This window comes from Penicillium soppii, assembly GCF_028829465.1.
Source record: "Penicillium soppii strain IBT 18220 chromosome Unknown utg000004l, whole genome shotgun sequence".
Classification (NCBI taxonomy): Eukaryota; Fungi; Ascomycota; class Eurotiomycetes; order Eurotiales; family Aspergillaceae; genus Penicillium; species Penicillium soppii.
The window spans coordinates 698,584-720,266 of NW_026643234.1; the positions used below are offsets into that span (position 1 = coordinate 698,584).

The following is a 21,683-nucleotide window of genomic DNA, read 5'->3' on the forward strand; positions in this document are numbered from 1 at the left end:
GCACCATTCGACATAGCCGCCTTCCAAACCACTAGTTTGGGTTCAATAGTTCTTCCCAGCTGAGGCAATGGGGTTTCTTCTTTGTTGTTTTGTTTGCGCACGTCTTCACTCTCGTTTTGTTTAACGGTCTGCACGGTCGCAAGGGTTCATTTTACCTTTTACATCGTAAATTTGCACGGTTTCCATTTTTGAAATTAACATTCAACGTGCTGATTATGTTGGTAGATAAGGTACGCCCTTGAAATAACCAAATCAAATAGGAAAAGCCGCTGAATACGTACCAGGACTGCGTTCGACCAATAGATCTCGCACAAACGAGGATCTCGATCCGAACGAAATTGCGCCCCGGAGTGTCATCACAGGTTGTTCCGCGTGGGTCTAAGACGCGGCACACGGGCTGGCGCACGGAGGCGTCCGATCAGATCTGTGTATCTCTAGCACGAGGATGTGACATGGCTTGCAGGTTCGGGCTTGCATATTCTTGCATTGCTACTCTGTGCAAACGTTGGGAAATTCCAAACTCGACGTTGATATTTGGTTTTCGATCCAGCGCTGTCAACCTGTCAACTTGGCAACCCATCAATCCACATTAGATCAATGTCTCAGGGCAGTTCCGAGGAACGCATGTGAAAGAATTCAGTCCACTTGCGAACTATTTCGACGATCTTTGCCAGTTCCTGGGGACTGCATATGCCAGGGCAGACGCAATAACTTTTAGGCGAAGGGCCCAAGGACGGTCTAATATTGTAAAGGCGGGTTACACGGGAGCGTGTATTTGTCACGCAATTAGGCACCTATCAAAGTATTATATTTGTACTTCGTAGGTATGTACGTAGTGTCAGTACAATATTGTACCGACACAATGCTTAGTGGAGAGCCTATCTTAATGGGGCATTTAGGATATGATCGGAGTTGAGCTTCAGCCGTGCCGGTGTGTTGGGTCGATACACGATCGATTTTGCCGACTTGATTCTATCGAGGCTCCATAATTCGAGTTCCCTAGCCTGTATTGGAGCCCGGCACGATCGCACCGTGCGGTTGGGAAGAAAGAAAAAAGAAAAAAGGGTTTTAATATGGGAGTAGAAAGGGGAGAGATCAGGATTATTCCAATTACAAAATGAAGAAAAAGATAAGTTAATATAGGGAGTTGGAGGCGTCAATAGCGTGGACGGAGAATAAATCACACGTTCCTAAGGAGGGATTCCCCAGGATGTTCGAGAAGCGTATTTTTAGGTTCACTCTTCCGCAGCAAGGGGGTAAATCTCCTATAACATACTTACATATGTAGGTATAAGTATACAAATTGTTGCATATGCCCAGACAGTAGTTTTTCTGATATAAGGTCAATATGAGAGGTTAATATGAGCTATAACTAGAGATGAATATCTATGTAGTAATGAAGTCACATACAATATACTCCGAAGTAGTCGTGGAGATCGTGGATCGTTGACCCCTGAGTTATTTTATAAGAACCATGGTTACTTGCACAATGAACCCTGGGTCTTTTCCTATCATTTACTTGGAAAATGGAATATCATTTCCTTTTTGTACAATTTCTACAGTATTGTACACTTAAAATATACTATATCCAGCCTGTCGATCCTTGTCACTTTGCCGTGCTCCACTGAATTACAAAATGGAATAAAATGACTAAATAAATAAATAAATAGAAATAAATGAAACATGGCCGTCCCAAATCCTATGAGCCTATGAGGATCTTTCTTCCTTAATGAGTCCCAAGGCCCCAAGACTTAGTGGGGCCACCCCTTTAAGAGGTAAAGAAAAAAGGAACCAATCCAAACCTGACCTGGTCCAAAGCGCTCTGCTTCCTTACAAAACCGATCCCAACCCCAGATCTCGTGAACTAACTGCATAAATTGTTTCTTAACACTCAATTGGTACGTATATTCCAACCAGCTTGGGAATCTTCCCTTGAACTGAACTAATTTGAATCGCGGTGTAGATCGTGGAGCATACTTAAAACCCGAGACCCGCCGAGTGACCGCAGATTCATAATTTCCGCAAAGCCTGTGAACCTCCAGGGTCACACACGAATTCATGCGAAGCACTTGATTGCTCTCTTCCACCATGGGCCACCGAGATACCATCCCCGTTCACGTCCCGCTTCGCACATCGAGTCGCAACCCATCACGAAACGGTCCAACGGAGAGCCAAGAGAACCTCGGAGCCTCAGACCGGAAAATATCCAAAGCTCAACGATTTTTCGGAACCGACATCACACTCCCTCAAGAGCACAGTGGGTGGCAGGAGGCTCAGAAAACACGACAACCCAGCTATATCAAGCCAACCAGCAGTGCGCCCAGACAGAGCCCCGGCTTTGTCCCATTCCCGAGCTCTTCGGATACCCTCCCCAATCCTGATCACAACCTCAATCTTCGTGTGCGGGCTTCATCGCCTCTGCTGGGCCAAGAATACAAATTGCATGAGAATGCCCCGCCGCTGCTTAAACACTCGAAGAAGGTCCACCATACCGGATCTTCGTCGAATCTTTTCTCATACTTCAGCTCCAAGGAATCTAAGGAAGCCAAGATAGCCGCCAAGACCCAAGCTCTGCAGCCGAGAGTACGACATGGGCTGGGTATTGATCCCCAGGTGACATTCCAGGCCCCGGAACCACCAAAAGAATCCAAACGAAAGATGCGTCCTCCAAGGATTGATCTTTCTGTTCTGTTCCCAAAGCCACGGCACCCCGCTCCACAAACACTTCTGTCACCGCAGAGAATGGTTAACTCTCCATCTTCTGTGTCTACAGCCGTTACAGAAGATCCCTCCAACAAGCTTGACAGAATCAAAAGCACTACTAGCGATGCAAACTCGAGGAGATACGTCGACCCACATCCCCGCCGCCCATCAGTTACCAAGGTTGATCCCCGCAAGCATGGTGTCGACGATTCGGATTTACCATCCATTGCAGAGACTAGAAACAGCGGGTGGCTTGACCAGCCACTCGAGCGGACGGTAGGAACCAGCGAGATTGATCTGGCCCTCGATAGATACGCAGGACGGCGTTCGCTCTTCAGCCGCTCCAGTGTATACACCGAAAGCCCAGAAAAGTTGCAACCCGAACAGCAGCGCCCCCAGGATCCTCGCAAGAGCTCGAGGCGTCCCCGCACTCCTTCGTCCCAGCCCAGGGAGATGTACCTTAGTCCTTCTTCACATCCGGACTCGGCTCGTGCTCGCGGTAACAGTACTTCTCAGGAGTCCTGGAAAACCAGCGAGTCAAAACCTAAGAGCCAGAAGAGCTCAGCGACCAAGAAGACAAGCCGGAGTACATTGAAGAACAAGGATCTTCTCAACACCAGCATTCTCTGTCTCTCTTCTTCATCGGAGGATGAGGACGAGGATCGGACACCGACCACAGAGCCAACGCGGAAGGAAAGCAAGTTTAGAGACAGCGTGGGCACCTACGATGAATCTGAGCCCGAAATCTACACAGCAGCTACTGCTAAGGCGACTACTGCCACCGCTGCCAAACGCTTCGACCGGGCTCAATCAACTGGCAGCCGTAGCTCTCGTCAAGTCGAACAGAGTCAGCTAGCAGCTCCAGTACCCCGCCCACGCAAGGTCTCCCAGTCTTCTTCCCACAACAGCAAAACTTCCCAAGCAACTAAACGAACCACCCAAACCCGCCGCTCAAGTGGAGTCCCAGCAATTCCCGAGCCGGACATTCTCTCGCAATTCCCAAAACAACCTCTTCGCTCCCCAGCAGAGTTGAAGGAGATGAACCGCAGAAGCCGTTACATCGCAGTCACCCGCCAAGAACAGGATCTTCTCGAGGCGATGCGCGTCCGCAAGGGCAAAGTCACCCCTAGTCTGTTCAATGCTGTCGGAGCAGACAGGCAATCCGTCATCTCAGGACCGTCCCGCGATTCATTCTGCGAATCCGACACCTCATTCCTGCGTCTCAGCAACGTTTTCCCACCATTCGACGCCCAGTCACTCAAGAGCACAGCCCAATACAAAGACGGCATAGCATCCTCAGGCTCATACTACGAGCACAAGGCCGGAACCGCCATTTCCTCCCCTGGCTTCAGCAACGCAGACTACTCCGAAAGCCTGCCATCCCCTGCCACAAGTGGTGCATCGCCTTTGACACCAACTTTGCCAATCCATCGTTTCTCCCCGCTGCCTTCCCCCAAGCCTCCCCCAAGAGGTCCTCCCCCCGCCATCCCGGGAGACCAGAAACAGCACACCCGCCGCCGAACAGATAGCAGTGAAGCTATCATGATTGATGACAGCGGCGAGCCGACGCGCAACCACGGCCTTCCTCTCTGGTCCTTCGATTTCGGCCCCAACATCACCACCGTGCACTAAACCTCGATGGCTTTGATCAACACTCACTCACTATTTTCTTGTTTTCCTATCTTCTTCTCTGGCATTCATACTCAATTCGAGCAGCCTTTCGGCATTCTTTGCATCTCGGGCCAACAAACCGCACCTCGAGCTGTCACAAAACAGCCACCACATAGACACCTGTCTTCTCTTACTCTCCTATGACCTTCTTGTTTACGTTTCTAGACCATGTCTTCTCATATCTTGATTTTGCATTAGCGTTCGACTGCGGGCTTCTTTCCCGCCATCAAGTTTTCGATGGTTTTCGTCTTTTGTCAACCATTTCAATGTCTATTTCGGAAACATTTTACTGCAATTATAATATCCTCAATGATTATCAATTTGTTTACTTGTCGACTGCGTCTTAACCACCTACGTAGCTTAATGCAAGGGTGTAGTGCTTTGCAGCTCATGACCCACAAAAATCTCGTAGAAAACACTTCTACCCACCTAGAAGGTGGCTAGATTCGTTGATTTGCGGGTATTACAATCAGACTTTACCTACGGTTTTGCTTTACCAGTTCACCCAGCCAGAACGCGCCCTACGGCGTACATTGTCTACCTCCAGCCAACGCAGAGCTTAATATAGCTAAAGTACCACAAAAAACGCATTCGTGAAGTAGCGAACTGTTCCGATGAGCAACACAATCAACCCCCCCCCCCGAGTCGCACATATGTGGCTGACATGCATTGGCTGCAAGCCCAATAACCCGGGCCCAGCAGGGCAGAAGCCGACTGGCGCTCACGCAACGAGCGCACATTCAGGCCCGGGCGAAGATCAGGATGAACGACACTATTGACGAATAGCGGATACAATGGAGACAATGTGGGCCTGGCTGGGACAAGCGACGTCATCGTAGGACGGTGTGATGTGAAGCTTCGATGCCCGAATCCAAGTATGGGCCCGTGATCCACACACCGCCCGATCATAACCCCAGATTTAATCTGAGCTGTTGATTCCCTACGTTGACCATTGGTGCTGAATTGGACTGAAGAGACTGAAGTTGTTTTTTCTTCGAATCTTCAGTGCTTTGTAGCTGATCGAGTTAGCCACTTTCTCCAGCCACCCGTTCTCCGTGATCAACCCGAGCCCTGAACGTCGGCCTTAGGCGATCGAACCAAGTTCCCCCCTGGTTTGCGAGTGAACTACAGTTTGAGTCTGCGCTCTACGCACTTGTCGCTCCTTCTTTGATCTTTTATAATTACTTGCGCTGCGCAGAGATTGCTGCTCGCCCCTTTTGCCAACACTGTTTACAACACGCGACCTCGGCAACGTCATGGGCGATCGCGCACAACGTAAGCCCTCGGGGCTACGAGCTGTCGCTAATTTTGCGCCATGGATTTTGGTACGCACTTTGGATAAATTGTCTGGTTATGACTTCGGGACTGCAACTGACTTGGGGTGTTCGTGTAGGTGACTGCGGAGTCAACAGTGTTTGTGTTGGTAAGTTTTGTTATTCTACGTGAGATCCCCTGTTCCCGAGTAATGGCTAATTTTGATTTCGCGATGTTCAGCTAGCTCATTATTCTCAAGTCATGCCACCCGCCGGTGGAAAGCGATACCTCACTTCCACGGCAGTCTTCTTAGTCGAGGTTGTCAAGCTGGCCATCTCGCTCACAATGGCTCTCTATGACGTCTCCAAAGCCGCACCACCCTCCATGCCTGCCACATCACTCTTCTTCTCCCTCACGAGCGCGGTCTTCTCAGGTGATAGCTGGAAACTCGCCATCCCCGCTAGTCTGGACGTCCTGTCAAACTCCCTCCTATACATTGCGCTGTCGAACCTACGAGCTGCAAGCTTCCAGGTGACGTTCCAGCTGAAGTTCCTCACAACCGCGGTCTTTGGTCTGATGCTTCTGAAACGGAGTATCCCCGCCCGCAAGTGGGGCTTGCTTCTACTTCTTGTGGTTGGTGTGGCGTTGGTGCAAATTCCCGATGCGAGCTCCGAGCAGATGTTGCAGGATGACCATGCGAGCCACCATTTCCCTCGATCGCTGCATGAGTGGAAGGCAGTCAAGCAAGGGTCTGGTAGTAGTTTGCACAAGCGGTCTGCAACCTACGAGGGTATCGAAGAGGACCTGTTGACCGCTGACCCGCATTTAAACCCCACAATTGGTCTTCTTGCGACTGTTGGAGCGTCTCTGGCCTCCGGACTTGGGAGCATTTATTTCGAGAAAGTACTGAAGGACAGCTCGAACCATATTTCTTTGTGGGTTCGGAACGTGCAATTGGCTGTGTACTCCGTCTTCCCTGCTTTGTTTATTGGAATTGTTTTCCGTGACGGTGAGAAAATCGCCGAAGACGGTTTCTTCCAAGGCTACAATTGGGCGGTGTGGTCTACCATTGTCATCCATGCCTTGGGTGGTATTGTGTCAGCATTTTACGCGAGCCATGCGCAGAAAGACGCAAGGAGTCTGGCCACAAGCGCCAACATCATCCTCAGCATTGTTGGAAGTATCTGGCTCTTTGACTTCGAAATCACTGCAAGCGTACGTCCCTTGCATATCCCAACCCTCCACCATTCCCTGAATTTTAGTATCGACCCTCGCATGTTGAACCAGCCTAACCGAGACATCATAGTTCCTCCTAGGATCCGCTGCGGTCCTGGTAGCAACACATTACTATGGAAACCCCACCTATAACCCAGCGACAGGAGCTTCGCGCCCACCCCCAATCCACATCGATGCTTACGAAAAGGACATGGGAGGCCCAGAGGGCTCACCAGTAGCACCACCTGACGACTTTTCCATCAAACTCCCCACCAGCCCATTCCTCTCCGACGGCATGTCCTCATCCCGTCCCACCTCCCCAGCACCAGGCCACACCAGAGTAAGCTCCAGCCGAAATGCCAGTGGGGCCAACTACTTCGACGATAAATGATTGCTCCAGACTCTCTGCTCGCTGCACATCATCACTCGCCTGTGTATCGACACGTCTTACAGGAAATGATATTGGATGTCTGATAGAACAGAAACAAACGCCGAACTGCCACCCGCATTTTGTAACATTCACAGCTGTTGCTCATACTGGACCGGGCTCGCTGTTCCCTGCTCGTCCTCGGATGGCGATGGTTTTCGGCTCATGGCTCATGGCTCATGTATGCATATATACGAAGCAATGAAATACTTTGATATACCCCAGAAGATAGATCTTGATCTTTTGAATGCTGCAAACTCACACATTACTGCTTACATGTATCTATTGCTCAGGCAGTGAATCCACGTGCCGTCACGGGATCCAACCATTGAACTCGCTGGCTGCTGTAGATTCCATCACCGGTTTCCATTATTCTCCATGAAAATATCTCAATATGAGAAGAAGTCATCAGAATCATAGCTTCAAACCGTTTCAAGCGCCCTCCCCGAGGCGCAACAATGCCCTCAACCACTCCTCCCCATCCCAGAGTAGCAGAACCGGTATCATCGACCAGAGACTCGTTGAAGGTTCCCAGAACCCACAATATAGTAGTCCATCTCCTGGAAAGCCCTTTAATGGACTTGCATCATCTGGCCATCATGGAGATGTACAATTGGATGCTTTCGGTGAGTTTCTCGTGATATTACTAGGACAGTACTGATGAGCTCCGAGACTTGGAACTGCTAGCTTCGGAGGATAGGGAAGACGCAATTGACGAAGCAATTCAAGAGGCACGGCTTGGATTCCCCAGATCTACTCCGCGTCAAGCATCTCATCAGCCAAATACCCAACCACCGCAGTTCTCCCGCTTCTTTGATCGTGAGTTGCCAAGCTGATCAAATGGTTCAGAATATATTGGAGTTGACAAGTAATAGCACTTACAAGTATCACGACATCCCGCGGTAATGGATCCAGCTCGTCAGATCCTTCGTCAGGATTGCCATCCAGTCCCTTAGCCTTCTTTCGGCCTAAGCATAATCCCTCTCGGATTGGACAGTCTAGTCTCGAGACCAATCATGATCCGTATCCTGATTTTACTCAAACCTCGCCGCTGGAATCGACACCTCATTTGAATCGCGATATCACAGGGAACAGACAGGGGAAACTGTTTGGCAACATTCCACCTTCAGTACGCGGGATCGTCCTCGTATCAGTGAACGATATACCAGAGAAATACCGCTCAATGTTCCCCTTCCCTCTCTTCAATGCCGTCCAATCCAAATCATTCCACGCTGTCTACAACAGCAACGATAACATCGTTCTCTCAGCACCAACAGGAAGCGGCAAGACAGTTCTCATGGAACTAGCCATCTGCCGCCTCCTCAACGTCCTCAAAGACGAGCGCTTCAAAGTCATCTACCAAGCACCGACCAAATCTCTCTGCAGCGAACGTTTCCGAGACTGGCACCCCAAATTCTCAAGCCTGAATCTCAAATGCGCCGAGCTGACCGGCGACACGGATCACACGCAACTGCGCAGTGTGCAAAGCAGCCAGATCATCATCACCACGCCCGAGAAGTGGGATAGCATGACTCGGAAGTGGAAAGACCATATGAAGCTGATGCAACTGGTCAAGCTGTTTCTCATTGACGAAGTGCATATCCTGAAAGAGACGCGCGGAGCGACTCTTGAGGCGGTGGTGTCTCGGATGAAAAATATCGGATCGAACGTAAGATTCGTGGCGTTGAGCGCTACAGTGCCCAATTCTGAAGATATCGCTACTTGGCTCGGGAAGGATGCGACGAACCAGCATGTTCCTGCGCATCGTGAACATTTCGGTGAGGAGTTTCGGCCTGTTACCCTGAAGAAGGTCGTTTATGGGTATCCGTATAGTATGAATGAGTTTTCATTTGACAAAGTCTGTGGAGCAAAGTATGTGTTTGGCATATTTTTTGGATGAAGTGATACTAATTAGGAATAAGGTTGCCTGAGGTGATTGGACTGCATTCAGCACAGAAACCTATTATGGTTTTCTGCTGTACTCGGAACTCATCGTTGGCGACGGCAAAGGAGCTCGCTCGTCTCTGGACGTTGACAAACCCGCCAGCTAGGCTTTGGAAGGGACCTCAGAAGCGGCTCGACGCTAACAATGAGGATCTTAAGAGTAAGTAAATCGTTTGACATGAGCAGATGAAACAGTACTGATAGCTAGCAGCAACGATTGCTGCGGGAGTGGCATTCCACCACGCAGGTCTAGGACCAGCAGATCGCCACACTGTCGAGATAGGATTCAGAGATGGACAAATCAATGTGATCTGCTGCACGTCCACACTTGCCGTTGGAGTGAATCTGCCATGTCATTTGGTGATAATCAAGAACACAGTCAGCTGGCAAGAAGGCGGATGCAAGGAATACTCGAATTTGGAGATGATGCAGATGCTCGGCCGCGCCGGACGGCCTCAATTCGATGACAATGCGACGGCCATCATCCTCACGAAGAAGGACCGTGTCGGACATTACGAGAGACTCGTCCAGGGATCTGAAAGTCTGGAGAGCTGCTTGCATTTGAACCTGATTGATCATCTCAATGCAGAGATTGGACTGGGAAATGTTTCAGACGTCGAGTCGGCTGTCAAATGGCTTGCTGGGACATTTTTGTTTGTGAGGCTGCGTCGAAACCCAACACACTATAACTTGAAAGAGGGTGCAAACCAGGAAGACGAGGATGAACTGTTGCGGAATATCTGTGAGAAGGATATCAGTCACCTTCGGGAATGTGGTTTGGTTGAGCTCGACAAGCTTTCCTCGACACAGTTTGGTGAAGCTATGGCTCGGTACTATGTTCGATTCGAGACGATGAAGGTTCTATTGGGATTGAAAGAAAAAGCAACCCTATGTGAAACAGTAAGTGTATCCCTTCACACCTATCCCTCGAAGCGGCTAACACATTTCAGCTCAACGTGATCTCCCAAGCCGAGGAATTCCACGAAATCCGCCTAAAAGCCAACGAGAAAAACCTCTACCGAGAAATAAATGGTGATCCAGGCATACGCTTCCCCATCAGAGTTGACCTAGCCCTCCCCGCGCACAAGATCTCACTCCTGCTCCAATCAGAGCTAGGAGCCATCGAATACCCAGACAGCGACCAACTCCAAAAACACAAGTTCACATTCAACCAAGATAAATCCCTCGTATTCGCACACGTCAATCGACTGATCCGCTGCCTAATCGACTGTCAAATCGCGCGCCGCGACTCAATCGGTATTCGTAATGCCCTAGAACTCGCCCGCAGCTTCGGCGCCAGAGTCTGGGACCACTCACCCCTCCAGATAAAGCAGATCGAACAAGTTGGGGTCGTGACAGTGCGCAAACTGGCTGCTGCTGGTATTACCAGCATCGAGGAACTTGAATATGCGGAGGCTCATCAGATCGAGATGGTACTTAGTAAGAATCCGCCATTCGGGGCGAAGTTGCTTTCGAGATTAAAAGAGTTTCCGAAATTGAGGGTCGGAATCAAGATGCTTGGCAAGGTTTGTGGTGAAATCTAGTGGGATGATTGTTGAGTGTTGCTGATGAGATATAGGAAGTCAATATTGATTCTGTCAATGTCCAGTTCAAGGTCGAGGTGGCGTTTATGAATGATAAGAATCCTGCTTTCTTTCAGCATCGGCCGGTCTATGTTTGTTGTTTGATAGAGAGATCTGATGGGCAGATGATTGACTTCAGACGCACAAGGTCAGTGTCTGGAGAATTTGTGGTTTGTCCAATGGCTGATAGGAGTGGAAGTGCGAGTAAGCTTCAAGGTCTTCTGGAGATTGAACTCAGCTCGGAAATGACAAACTCGGATCAATCAGTCCTCTGTCATGTCATGTGCGATGAGATTGGTAAGTAAGACTTCTCTGGGTTTCTGTTATTGTCGAGTCTCTGACTACCAACGATCATACAGCTGGGACGTCAAGACAAGCTGAGCTCAACCCCAATCTGCCTTCCCATGCTTTTGCTGCAGTGAGAGATACAAATCTTGTTTCTCAAGACTTGGTGGATCAACCCCGTCTATCTCATGGTTTCACTACTATAAATAAACCCAAACACACAGAGGAACCCAGGACCAGCATCTCTCATCCTCGTGTTGCAGAAAGGAGCAATAGCATTTTCAAATCTCCTCGGGAATTGCACGATTTTGATGGCGATGACTTGGAACTTGATGACTTCCTCGCTACCGGTGACTGCCGCGACAAAGTGAAACACTCTTCACGTCCAAAAGTTGTCCAGCTAGATGACTCGGACTGGCTGTCAATCGCTACAACGAGCCCAAGTCCACCCAAAGGAGTATCCAAGGCCCCAAATCCTCGCGAAGATGACTGGGCCGCTCAATTGGGCGAACAAGTCGATGGGGAATACGAGCCGATTCGGCTTGCGAATGGCAAATGGGCTTGCAACCACAAATGCAAAGACAAGACGAGGTTGGTCGGTGTCTCCGTTGGGCTCAGAGATAGCTAACGCTCGCAGTTGCAAGCATTTCTGTTGCCGGGAAGGCTTGGATAAACCGCCTCCAAAGCCTAAGAAGCGGGCTCTCCCTGGAACTCAGAAGGAAGATGGTCTCAATCAACTGACTATCTCTGCCAGTATTACCAAGACCCCAGCAATTGGCTCTAATGAAGGTGCTCATGAGAGGAACCAACGTACTACTGAGGTTAAGAATTCTGAAAATTTCTCGAAGACCAAAACCTCAACTCCACAACCTGGAAAGAAGCCTTTGAACCAAGTCAGTTCTGTCCTTTTGGAAAAAGACAAAAACGTTCCCATCAAGAAAAAGAGACCAGAAACTCCCAAGCCCTTCTCCAGTGATTATGGCGATGACAGCTTGGATGAGCTGATATCTCCTTCGCAGCTTTTCGGAAAAACGGGATCAAGCTTTGCAAGATTACCATCTCCGATGACGAGCATCCAGGCAATGAACAATGGTGCTGATGTTGTACCTGTTTCTACCGACAAGAAGAACACTGATAGCCCTGAGTTACCTGTTTTCCAAACAAACATCCAAGTGAAAAAAAGCAAGCCAAGCACTCCCAAGACGCAACCTGAGGTAATCGAAATATCAGATGATACACCCTCAGAAGCTACAAGCATTGAAAACGAAAATGCAAAGCCAGAGCCCACTACACCTGGGCATGACATAACCCCAGAAGCTACAAGCATTGAGAATGCAGAGCCAGAGCCTACTACACCCGAGCAGAGTACAATTTCCCTCACGAGCCCAGAGGAACCCCATCTGAAACGACAAGCGAGTGAAGATGAATATCAGGACAGCAAACGGCTCAAGCGAACCCCCTTTGATTCTCATTTCCAAGCAGAATCTCCAAAGCATTTCAAGGAGATAGCACTTGATCCCGAGCAGCCCGATCTTCCAGTAATGCGCACCTGGTTGGACTTGAATGCTGACTGGAATGATGCCGACATTGATATGGTCAAGGAGTTTAAGGATATTATTGATTTTATCTAGGTGCAGAATTGCGGATCAGATGATTGATGAGGTTTGACTCTCTTTTATACATCACAAATATTAATAAGGTCCTGTTTTGCGGACGGTATGGACGATATTGAGACCTAGGGGGAATATGCCGCCTGTCTTACTCTATATTGCCGGCTTGAATTTCGAGCGCGGGATAGCCATCAATATAAGATACCATTAAGGTTAACGAGCTACATTACTGGTAAAAGAATGTCTCACTTGTTCTAAATATGTGTGTCCCTAGAACACTCATCAAACCAAAGCACTGTTAAACTTAGAAACTCTCTTTCCACGTAATCCGGACTCTCTTTGTTTATGTCTTTCAGTTCTTTGAACAATTGATTGTGCTTGCTTAAAAAGAGTGCATATGTTTTCGACTTCTCGTCTCGTCGCTATTTGAAACTAGGTTCACCCCGTGTGGACCCTTAAGAGGTTGAAGTTCGACCTCATTCATTATCTAGATATAAGAGCTACATGAAAGGCCTAGGATGCTTATGAATCAGCAGCAAATATCCAATCAACCATTCTACACAATATATATAGAAATCGACGACAGCAAGACTGAACTATCTGATCGATCAAAATGACTCGCATGTTCTATGCCGCGAGTGCTAGGCCACCTGGACCGGCGCGACAATCAGGACTGTAGATAGGGTTCGGTTTGGGGCAACAAGTTATCGAAGAGTATGTCTGTAAATGATCTGGAAATGGAACTAATGAGTACAAAATTAAATATTATATATGTACTTATCAAGGTTGAGTTGAGTCAATTGGTTCCATGGTTGGTACCAGGAACCAACACACTTGATAGAAGTAGTCAGTACTTGATTCTTCAGCAAACTTGTATATGCCTGACAGGTACCTATAAATTTCTATGAGCCCTACATGCATATCCCTTTTCATGCGTGGTATAAAATTACCTTTCTAAGTTGGTGGCCGCCCTCTTCTTCTTTCCATCTTTCACTTCTCATCTTACACCTCCCATCTTTCATCTCCCATCTTTCATTCCCCATCTGTCAGCCATAATTCTGTCTTCCCTTCACTATTCCCTCTCCATCATCCCATTTACTTATCGACACAATTCCTCTTAGTATCCCGATCAACCTGACGTACTTTGTTTCTCTCAACCGGTCTCTTACCTCAGTCCTTGATCTTTTCGATATGGCTCCTTCTCTCAAATCTGCTGTAGCACTGATACAACAGTTTATTGATCGTTCCGCCAGCTTGAAAGACCTTGAGAACTTTGTCAAAGCCGCCAAAGACAAAGACGCCCGCCAAGTGAAACTTCCATCGCTTCAAATATCATCACTCCACCTTTCTGACGTTCAAACTATGTTTGATCTCAGACTCGTGACTGATGATGAGGAACTGTGGATTGTACCCCCGGTGACCATGCCAACAGAACTCAGTAAGTCAACTCAATACGCATACAAAGTGTTAAGCTAACTCTAGCTAGTGAGCATACTTCGCAGAATCCAGAATGCCGTTGCTCGCAGCCCTGCAAATGAGGCGATCGTTCGCATGACAATCGATTCCCTCCTTATCTTTGCACACGAGATCGCAGCCGCTTCGCTCAGCGACCAACAAGTCAACACTATCAGCATCCAAGCCGAAAAGACGTGGAAGTATACCTCTGTGAAGCACAGAGGTAAGGAATATGTGCTCTTGGGCCGCCCTGATTATGGGGCATGGTATGGCGACCCGCAGCATGATGCCTTGAACCTCGTTGTGGTCGGGGCTAAGCGTGCGGACGCGTCCTCTAATGGCCTGCCCCAAGCGCTCGCATATATGGGTAAGTACCTTGTGATTACTATAATTGAAAAGCAAGCTAATTGTTTGAAAGCTTGCGTGCATAAAAAAAGACTTGAAGCAGAAAAACTCCATTGTCGTGTTCATGGTGTGTCCGTGGATTCGCAGGGCTTTCATTTCCTCAAGATCAATGATGACGGCACAGTAAGCATCTCTCAGATACACCTTACTTCAAAGAGCCTCATTCTAACAGTCGATAGTGGAGTCAACGGTTTGTGCTTGTCTGGTCTTATGAGTACGAGCAAGTCCTTGGCCTTCTTGTTCACATGTTCAAGCAGGCTGCCAAGATGTCACCCACGTCTTCGAAGCGATCCTCACGTCACAGGCAAGAGCACTCTAGCGAGTCAGACTTGTCCTTTAATGCGGATGCAGATATGGAGGATGCTTGAGGGATCTTGAATGTTTCGAACCTTGCTCCTGCTTTTTGAATCACTCCAGATTTGCTACTAGGAGATGGCAAGTGGCCCAATCGGAGCTGGAGACGGCATTGCTGTTCTTGGATCAATAACTCGCTGAATGTATTTCTTATTCCCAAGATCCGATTAAGCAGAGGCTGATCAATGATTCAAATTATTCCCACCATACAATTTCACGTGTTTACCGCTAGTACTATAGCGAGATAATAGCTTATAGACTTGATCCTGAATAGCGAATGTCTAGGTAGGGTAAAAAAAAACGTAAAAAGAGATCTAATCAATGATGTTATGAAGCAGTCTAGTATAAAGCATCAACAGGTATACAATACTGGAAATCAAATGTAATTGACCCCTGGCGGCTATATCGCTTCGCACCCAAATTTCTACCGGGACTGAAAACAACACAAGCAGCGATTCGGTGTACACAGCCTCCAACTCGATAGTGCCCGGTTTCATCCCATCGGGAGCTTGTGGGGACCACTCTTTCCAGAAATTAACATCTAGTAAGCGTGGGTCATCAATATCCCCGATATACACCTTGTAATAGACGTGGGCTTTTAATATGGCATTCAATGGAAGGAGAGATTATGACACTTCTAATCATCAAATTCATAAACTACATAGAAATCACCTCACACTCCTCAATCGGCTTCGCATTGAACGCCATCCGCCCCCCTTGCCAACTCAATGCCAAAGGCCCACGAGCGAATACCCTCAAATCCTCTTCATATTGAGCAATAAGATCGGCATTGGTACCCTCAAGGCGTGTTTCGACGATTCTTCGAGCAAGATCTCCCGCACCACGGAGTGCCGTGTTCACACCCATCCCGCCAGTAGGAGGCATTGCATGGATGGCATCGCCAAGAAGCGTCACCTTAGGAGAGGGTTCCCATGCTGGCATATCGGGGTTTGCAGAGAAGATGCGCAAAATAGACGACTCTAGCATGTCCTGATACTCCAGTGGAGCACGCACAGATTGATCCCAATCTTTCGATAGTGACAGTGAAAGTTCGGCGGTCTGGGCGTGATCCATGCTAGACCCGCCCTGTTCAGAAAGGGCGCAAAGGTCCTTGTTGATGACCAAGACCCAATACATATAGTCATGGGGCAACTTGAATTCCGAGATGGTATCTGCCTGAGGGAAACGGATCGCCTCGAGAAGCATCGTCTTCGGTGCGAGAGTATCTTTATCACGGACCAACGACATGCCAGCTAGCAGGCTTTGCGCGATGCTTTTCTCAAAGACTGGCGTAATAGGTGTCTTGCCGTAAATGATTCGCATACCTGTATCGATCAAAGAGTAGTTAGGCAGAAGTTGTTTCCGAACGCGAGACCACACTCCATCAGCCCCAACCAGAAGAGCTCCGTTGTAAGAGCTTCCATCACCGAAATAGGCAACAACCTCGTCTTCGCTCGTCTCGTAGTATTTGAATTCTTTCCCGAAGTGAACATCATCCAATTCCGTCAGCAAAACTTCTCGCATAGTCGCCCGGTCGACCGTGTACGGCTGCATATCACCATACATGGCATTCTGCATGCCCTGTGGTTTACCACCCTGAAATGAAGGCGCAGCAAGCGGCTCTCCCGAAATTGCATCAAGGCGTGCTCCAGGGACAGCAGGGTCGAAAGCAGCAGTTGTTTTTTCAAAAAGGGCCCAAAGCTCCGGCGTCAGGGCGTACTGCAGTGCAAGAATTCCGTCACGAACGATGCGAAGTCTGTAGCCTTGAGCCCGGAAATCCTGGCGTTCATCTTTTTCAAAAATCTTGAACGGTATGTTGTGCTTTTTTAAAGCCTGGGCCAGTGCTAGGCCTGCTAGTCCGGCGCCGACAATTAGGACTGTAGACATGGTTCGGCGTGTGACAATAAATTATCGAAGAGTTTATTTGCGAATGACCCAAGAAATGAACTCATGGGTCGAGAAGTGAATGCTTGCCGGCGTATTTATGTGTATAAGTCTCCCGAGTTCGTCTCGGCCACGAAAATACGGCTGAATTAACCCTTCGGCCCCGAAGCCTAGTGGGGAAGTTTTAGCGCCTGCGCAGGTACATAGCGGCGGGCTAACTTTCTATAAATTATCACGATTATGATCCCTTAGAGCTCTGGTTTACCTCTTTTTCACCTCTCTATTTAACTATAGTCTCTGTTATAGTAATTTAAGTATTCGAAGTTCTATCTGCCTTATGTCAGGCAGCAATAGTTCAATCCGATCCCTAGCCGCTATGCACCTTCGCAGGCGTCTTTAGGGGCCGAGATACTCCCCTGAAAAAAAGGCAAACTAACGACCAAAAGCGTAGACAAAGAGAATATCAATAAGCATATTAACACAATAGAACTAATTCACAGATATTGGGTTCAAAACATACCTAGGTATATTTGAAATTTATATCCCATTTGAAGCCTCTCCGAGCAACGAGTTCCAATAGTCCCAGTCAACTGCAGCGAACCCATCAGTCGAAGAGAAATCGGGCATAGATAAAGTGTCCAATAGATTCTCAACTGAATCCGAAACATGTAGGTGAGCAGTCCCTTCTTCCCCAGGAAAAGGAAGGCTCGTATCAATATTATAGCTTTCTGCAGAGGAGCGATGTGAATCAGTAACAAAGTGCTGGCGTAGTCTTGCTATACACGAAGGGAGGTTGGTCAATAAGCCCGCTCTTTGCTCCCTGCTGCCCCAACTTTGCAGCACAAGCTGTGACAAAGCCTTGGTCAAATGATCATCGGGAGACGAAATCATTTCAGGATGGTGGTCAAAAACGGCTGTTATCCTCAGCCAAGTAGTTTCTTCCCATTCGGGAATGCGATGTTCACGAAGCTCGCCTAGAAGGTAGACAATGGCGTCGATGTGAGAATGACAGCTGATATGCCATAGGTACTTTTTAATCTCCGGTGTTGTGTGGAGCAGGTTATCGTCTGCGAGAATCTCCAAACAGAGTTTAACAAATTCAATATTCTCTTCTGGTGATAATTGAGACTCGCCAGTGAGACGGCGACGGGGATGGCGAGTGGTCAGCCTCATGCGATTTAGTACTAGGCGTGTTCTGAGGATAGCCAGCTGATGCAGTGGGATTGTGGGGTCACAAAACCTCAAGTATTTCTCTTCCAGAAGGCACTCAAGCTCGCTGATAACATTGTTCTTTTCTTGAATGGGAACCGCATGACTAGACAGAGTGACCCAACTACCCCCGTAGCGTGACATAGCGTCCGATTGACATACGAAATTGGCACCCTCGTATTTCAAAAGCAAAAACATCATCTCAGTTGCTCCGCTCTGGCCACGGGGCTGGGTTAAAGTGTTCTTGCAAATGTCACTATCATTGACATTCAGAGGAAGCGGGGTCAAGCCATATTTGATGATCCCAGTATTCCGCACGCCATATATTTCTGCGCCACGCGCATCGAGGAGACTAAGTTGCCAGCAAATCCGTCGACTTATTTCGGCATCTAGCACGGGAATCCTTGAAGAGACTGCTTTTTCTGGGAGGCGTAACCGTTGGGCAATGCGTATGACTGTTCCAAGCATAACCCAAAGCTCCCCAGGATCACAGGAGCCACTAACACCCATTATGAATAGGATTGAAGCTTGCAAAAGAACAATGTCCGAGGTGCTGAAAAGGTTAGCCTTCATTAGAGCGCCCATGGTGGCGCCGTGAAAACGTGAGCGTAGTTCGCTTCTTGTTTCATTGAATCCGCGTTGGCATTGGGTCTCGTCGAGAGAAGTCACAGCACAGAAATAGATTGCAAACATCAAAGCCTCTAGAGCCCTAGGAGCTTGGGTCATGTCGAGACTGGCTTCAAGAATCTGAGGTTGAAGAGTCGGAGCATGAACAATTTTTGTCAGTGGGTGCACGTTGTCAAGGAAGATGTGCCATAGTTTAAAGATATGTGCTGGCGGAGGATGAAGATAGGCCATATTTTGAGTGGATGAGTATAATCCAAATGAGACACCGAGTTTAGTATCTCCGGGCAATATTTCGGGCGAGTCAGTAGGCAAGCATTTCACAGGTAACTCCTCATGTTCTGTAGAGACTTCCTCGAGATAATCATCGCTTAGCGAAAGCCACAAGTTACTATCCCCATCAGCTCAGCTATACATGTGTGTGCAGATGCTAATTATACATACTGTACCGAGAATGAAGTTTCGGGACTAGGAAGGGCAGCACTTGATTTTTGGGCATTCCCTTGGCTTTCTAGCTCGGCAATGCGTGCTGCATAGCTTTTCAACAAAGTCTCATAGCGCCGAAGCCGACGATGCACTTCATCTTCCGATAATGCGTAACCTTTCCGCCGACGAGGTGGAACAGGTACACTCGGAACACATATGACTTGAGCTTTGGAGCAGTTGCTACATGGCTGTAGCCGATCACATTTCACCTTTCTCTGTCGACAAGACACACAGGATGAAGTCAACTCCGTTGACATGATAGAAATGCAGTCGAAATAAGAATTATATGCAAGTGGCCGCAATCATGGTTAATTTCTTGGCATTCCGTAATCCAACCCAAGGTCCAACGCGCCAACGCTCCATGGTTCAGTTCTTTCTTTTCTTCTTCAATCCTTCGATTATTCTTCGACTCATCCATCGATTCGACAATTCTACAAAATGGTCCGAACAAAGCGCCAAAACACTCAACCTCTAGAGGACTCCTCTGTCTCCCCAGAAACATTCACAGATGGCCTTCCCCTACCCAAACTGATCGCCTTCGATCTGGACTACACTCTCTGGCCGTTCTGGGTAGACACGCACGTTAGCGCCCCCGTAAAGGCACGCGATAACAACTCGCGCGCCGTAGATCGGTATGATACCTGCTTCACCTTGACAAATCCAACCCGGACCTCTAACACACTCAGATGGGGAGAATCATTCGCTTTCTACCCCGCAGTCTCATCTATCGTCTATGCCTGCAAACACCGCTCGATCCCACTGGCCCTTGCGTCTCGTACCCAAGCCCCCGATCTCGCGCGTGACATGCTCAAATCCTTACACATTATCCCTACTTTCTCCGATAACCCTGCTGCGAATGCGAAGACCATTCGCGCGCTCGATTACTTCGATCATATCCAGATCTTCCCTGGGAATAAGACGTCGCACTTTGCGAAGATTCATCAGACGAGCGAGGTTGCGTATGAGGATATGCTATTCTTCGATGATGAGGCGCGGAATCGGAATGTGGAGACGGAGTTGGGGGTTACGTTTTGTCTGGTGCGGAATGGGATGACGAGGGAGGAGGTCGATCGTGGGGTGAGGGCTTGGAGGAAGAGAAATGGTATTAAGCGGGAGACTGAAGAAGAATAAGGTTGTTATGATGTTCCATTAGATTGTATTTGAGGCTTTTTGATACCCAAATCGAATACAAACAAGATTTCGAACCTTTGCAACCTGTGAAAATAATATCACATGCTTGAATCTATACATGGCCACATCTGGTTTGTTCATGACGCTGCTTTGATATATTGGAGTTCATGTGGCTGACTAAGAGCACATCTGCAAAAGCGGCATGGGATAGCTCCAAAATAAGACCACCCCATATCACCATCGATAGACCCTCCGCAAATACAACCTCGAAGATAAACAACAAATAAAATGGCGACCCTCAAACCACCAACAAATACCCACCGATCCTCCTCCTCCAGCTCCGGACCACCAAAAGCACCGCTAAAAGCCGACCCAACAGCCACAATCGCCGACAACGTCGTCTTCCAGGGAATATACCCAGTGACCATCGGCGCCAACACAGTCATCCACCCCCGCGCAAAATTCTACGCCTTCGAAGGCCCCATAGTAATCGGCGATGGCTGCATAATCAGTGAAAAAGCCACGATAGGAGCCCCGCCAACTTCATCAAGCCGATCTACCTCACCATCACCATCTCAAAGTCCAACCGAATCAACCCCCACCCCCAAGAAAGAATTCATGATCCGCATCTCATACTTTGTGACAATTGGCCCATCCTCTACCATCGAACCAGGAGTGCATATCCACTCATCCGCAACAATCGAAGCATTGGCGATTATCCGTCGCGGAGCGGACATCGGGTCCCATGCGAAAGTATGCTCTGCGTGTGAAGTTGCCGGCGGATCAGTTGGCGAATGGGTTGTTGTTTATGGATCCGGGCCTGGGATGAGGAGGAAGAGAGCGCGAGCTGCGAAGCCGATTAGTCCGGCAGTGGTTGGGGCTGCGCTGACTGCGCAGACTGCTTTACCGGCTTCTGCGCCTGCTGGGAAGGTCATTGAGGATGCGCGGTTGATGGTTTTGCAGAAGGAGAGGGAAGTTCTTGGGAGGATGCTTGTTCCTGCTGTTAGGAAGAAGTAATTTTTGTTTTGTGTTTCTAGTAACTTACTATACCCCGGTTTTGCAGTTTTTGACGCTGTTAGTACTAATGATATTGAATTTTGCCAGTGAAAGTGGACTATAAGGTGATATGGCGATGAGGGTATGATACAAATTAATAAAATCAAAGTTATAGTGTAGGTTGGACATGATATGTGATAACTTTAGAGATGAAACTTCTTTGCGTATATAGAGTAAAGCTCTAAGCCTCTTATCTCACGCCACAACATACGTGCGAAAAGTTTACAGTGTCAAAGCATTTTCAATGCTGCTAACACAGTCGATGACGGTCAGGTATTTCCCCCAAATATCAGAATATAAGCAATTAAGAGTGGCGATTCGCATGATAGCAAAAAAAAGCACAAACCGTAATAAGGTATCCCAGTTGGAACCGAACTGAGTGGGCCT

General features: G+C 48.3%; 8 protein-coding genes across 8 annotated transcripts; 6 read left to right on the top strand and 2 right to left on the bottom strand.

Annotated features, from left to right (window-relative positions):
* Positions 1–2,088: 2,088 nt before the first annotated feature.
* Positions 2,089–4,335, top strand: N7529_003680 (uncharacterized protein; the record flags this gene model as incomplete). Its single annotated transcript, XM_057239207.1, has 1 exon — positions 2,089–4,335. One exon carries the CDS (start codon positions 2,089–2,091, stop codon positions 4,333–4,335), a length of 2,247 nt encoding a protein of 748 aa, XP_057098502.1.
* A 1,295-nt stretch (positions 4,336–5,630) lies between these two features.
* N7529_003681 (putative UDP-galactose transporter) lies at positions 5,631–7,234 on the top strand (the record flags this gene model as incomplete). The annotated part of the gene is made up of 4 exons (XM_057239208.1): positions 5,631–5,699; positions 5,768–5,797; positions 5,869–6,843; positions 6,935–7,234. The coding sequence occupies 4 exons, from the start codon at positions 5,631–5,633 to the stop codon at positions 7,232–7,234; spliced, it is 1,374 nt and encodes a 457-aa protein (XP_057098503.1).
* Positions 7,235–7,664: 430 nt separating this feature from the next.
* On the top strand, positions 7,665–12,713 carry N7529_003682 (uncharacterized protein; the record flags this gene model as incomplete). The annotated part of the gene is given in 9 exon segments (XM_057239209.1): positions 7,665–7,907; positions 7,921–8,089; positions 8,146–9,128; positions 9,203–9,374; positions 9,426–10,114; positions 10,165–10,740; positions 10,794–11,094; positions 11,157–11,673; positions 11,720–12,713. 9 exon segments carry the CDS (start codon positions 7,665–7,667, stop codon positions 12,711–12,713), a joined length of 4,644 nt encoding a protein of 1,547 aa, XP_057098504.1.
* Positions 12,714–13,883: 1,170 nt separating this feature from the next.
* On the top strand, positions 13,884–14,920 carry N7529_003683 (uncharacterized protein; the record flags this gene model as incomplete). The annotated part of the gene is made up of 4 exons (XM_057239210.1): positions 13,884–14,130; positions 14,179–14,514; positions 14,566–14,675; positions 14,732–14,920. 4 exons carry the CDS (start codon positions 13,884–13,886, stop codon positions 14,918–14,920), a joined length of 882 nt encoding a protein of 293 aa, XP_057098505.1.
* Positions 14,921–15,563: 643 nt separating this feature from the next.
* N7529_003684 (FAD-dependent oxidoreductase) lies at positions 15,564–16,793 on the bottom strand (the record flags this gene model as incomplete). Its single annotated transcript, XM_057239211.1, has 1 exon — positions 15,564–16,793. One exon carries the CDS (start codon positions 16,791–16,793, stop codon positions 15,564–15,566), a length of 1,230 nt encoding a protein of 409 aa, XP_057098506.1.
* A 534-nt stretch (positions 16,794–17,327) lies between these two features.
* Positions 17,328–18,857, bottom strand: N7529_003685 (fungal specific transcription factor domain-containing protein; the record flags this gene model as incomplete). Its single annotated transcript, XM_057239212.1, has 1 exon — positions 17,328–18,857. The coding sequence occupies one exon, from the start codon at positions 18,855–18,857 to the stop codon at positions 17,328–17,330; it is 1,530 nt and encodes a 509-aa protein (XP_057098507.1).
* Positions 18,858–19,547: 690 nt separating this feature from the next.
* On the top strand, positions 19,548–20,240 carry N7529_003686 (Mg-dependent acid phosphatase; the record flags this gene model as incomplete). The annotated part of the gene is made up of 1 exon (XM_057239213.1): positions 19,548–20,240. One exon carries the CDS (start codon positions 19,548–19,550, stop codon positions 20,238–20,240), a length of 693 nt encoding a protein of 230 aa, XP_057098508.1.
* A 288-nt stretch (positions 20,241–20,528) lies between these two features.
* Positions 20,529–21,257, top strand: N7529_003687 (transferase hexapeptide domain protein; the record flags this gene model as incomplete). Its single annotated transcript, XM_057239214.1, has 1 exon — positions 20,529–21,257. One exon carries the CDS (start codon positions 20,529–20,531, stop codon positions 21,255–21,257), a length of 729 nt encoding a protein of 242 aa, XP_057098509.1.
* Positions 21,258–21,683: the final 426 nt, after the last annotated feature.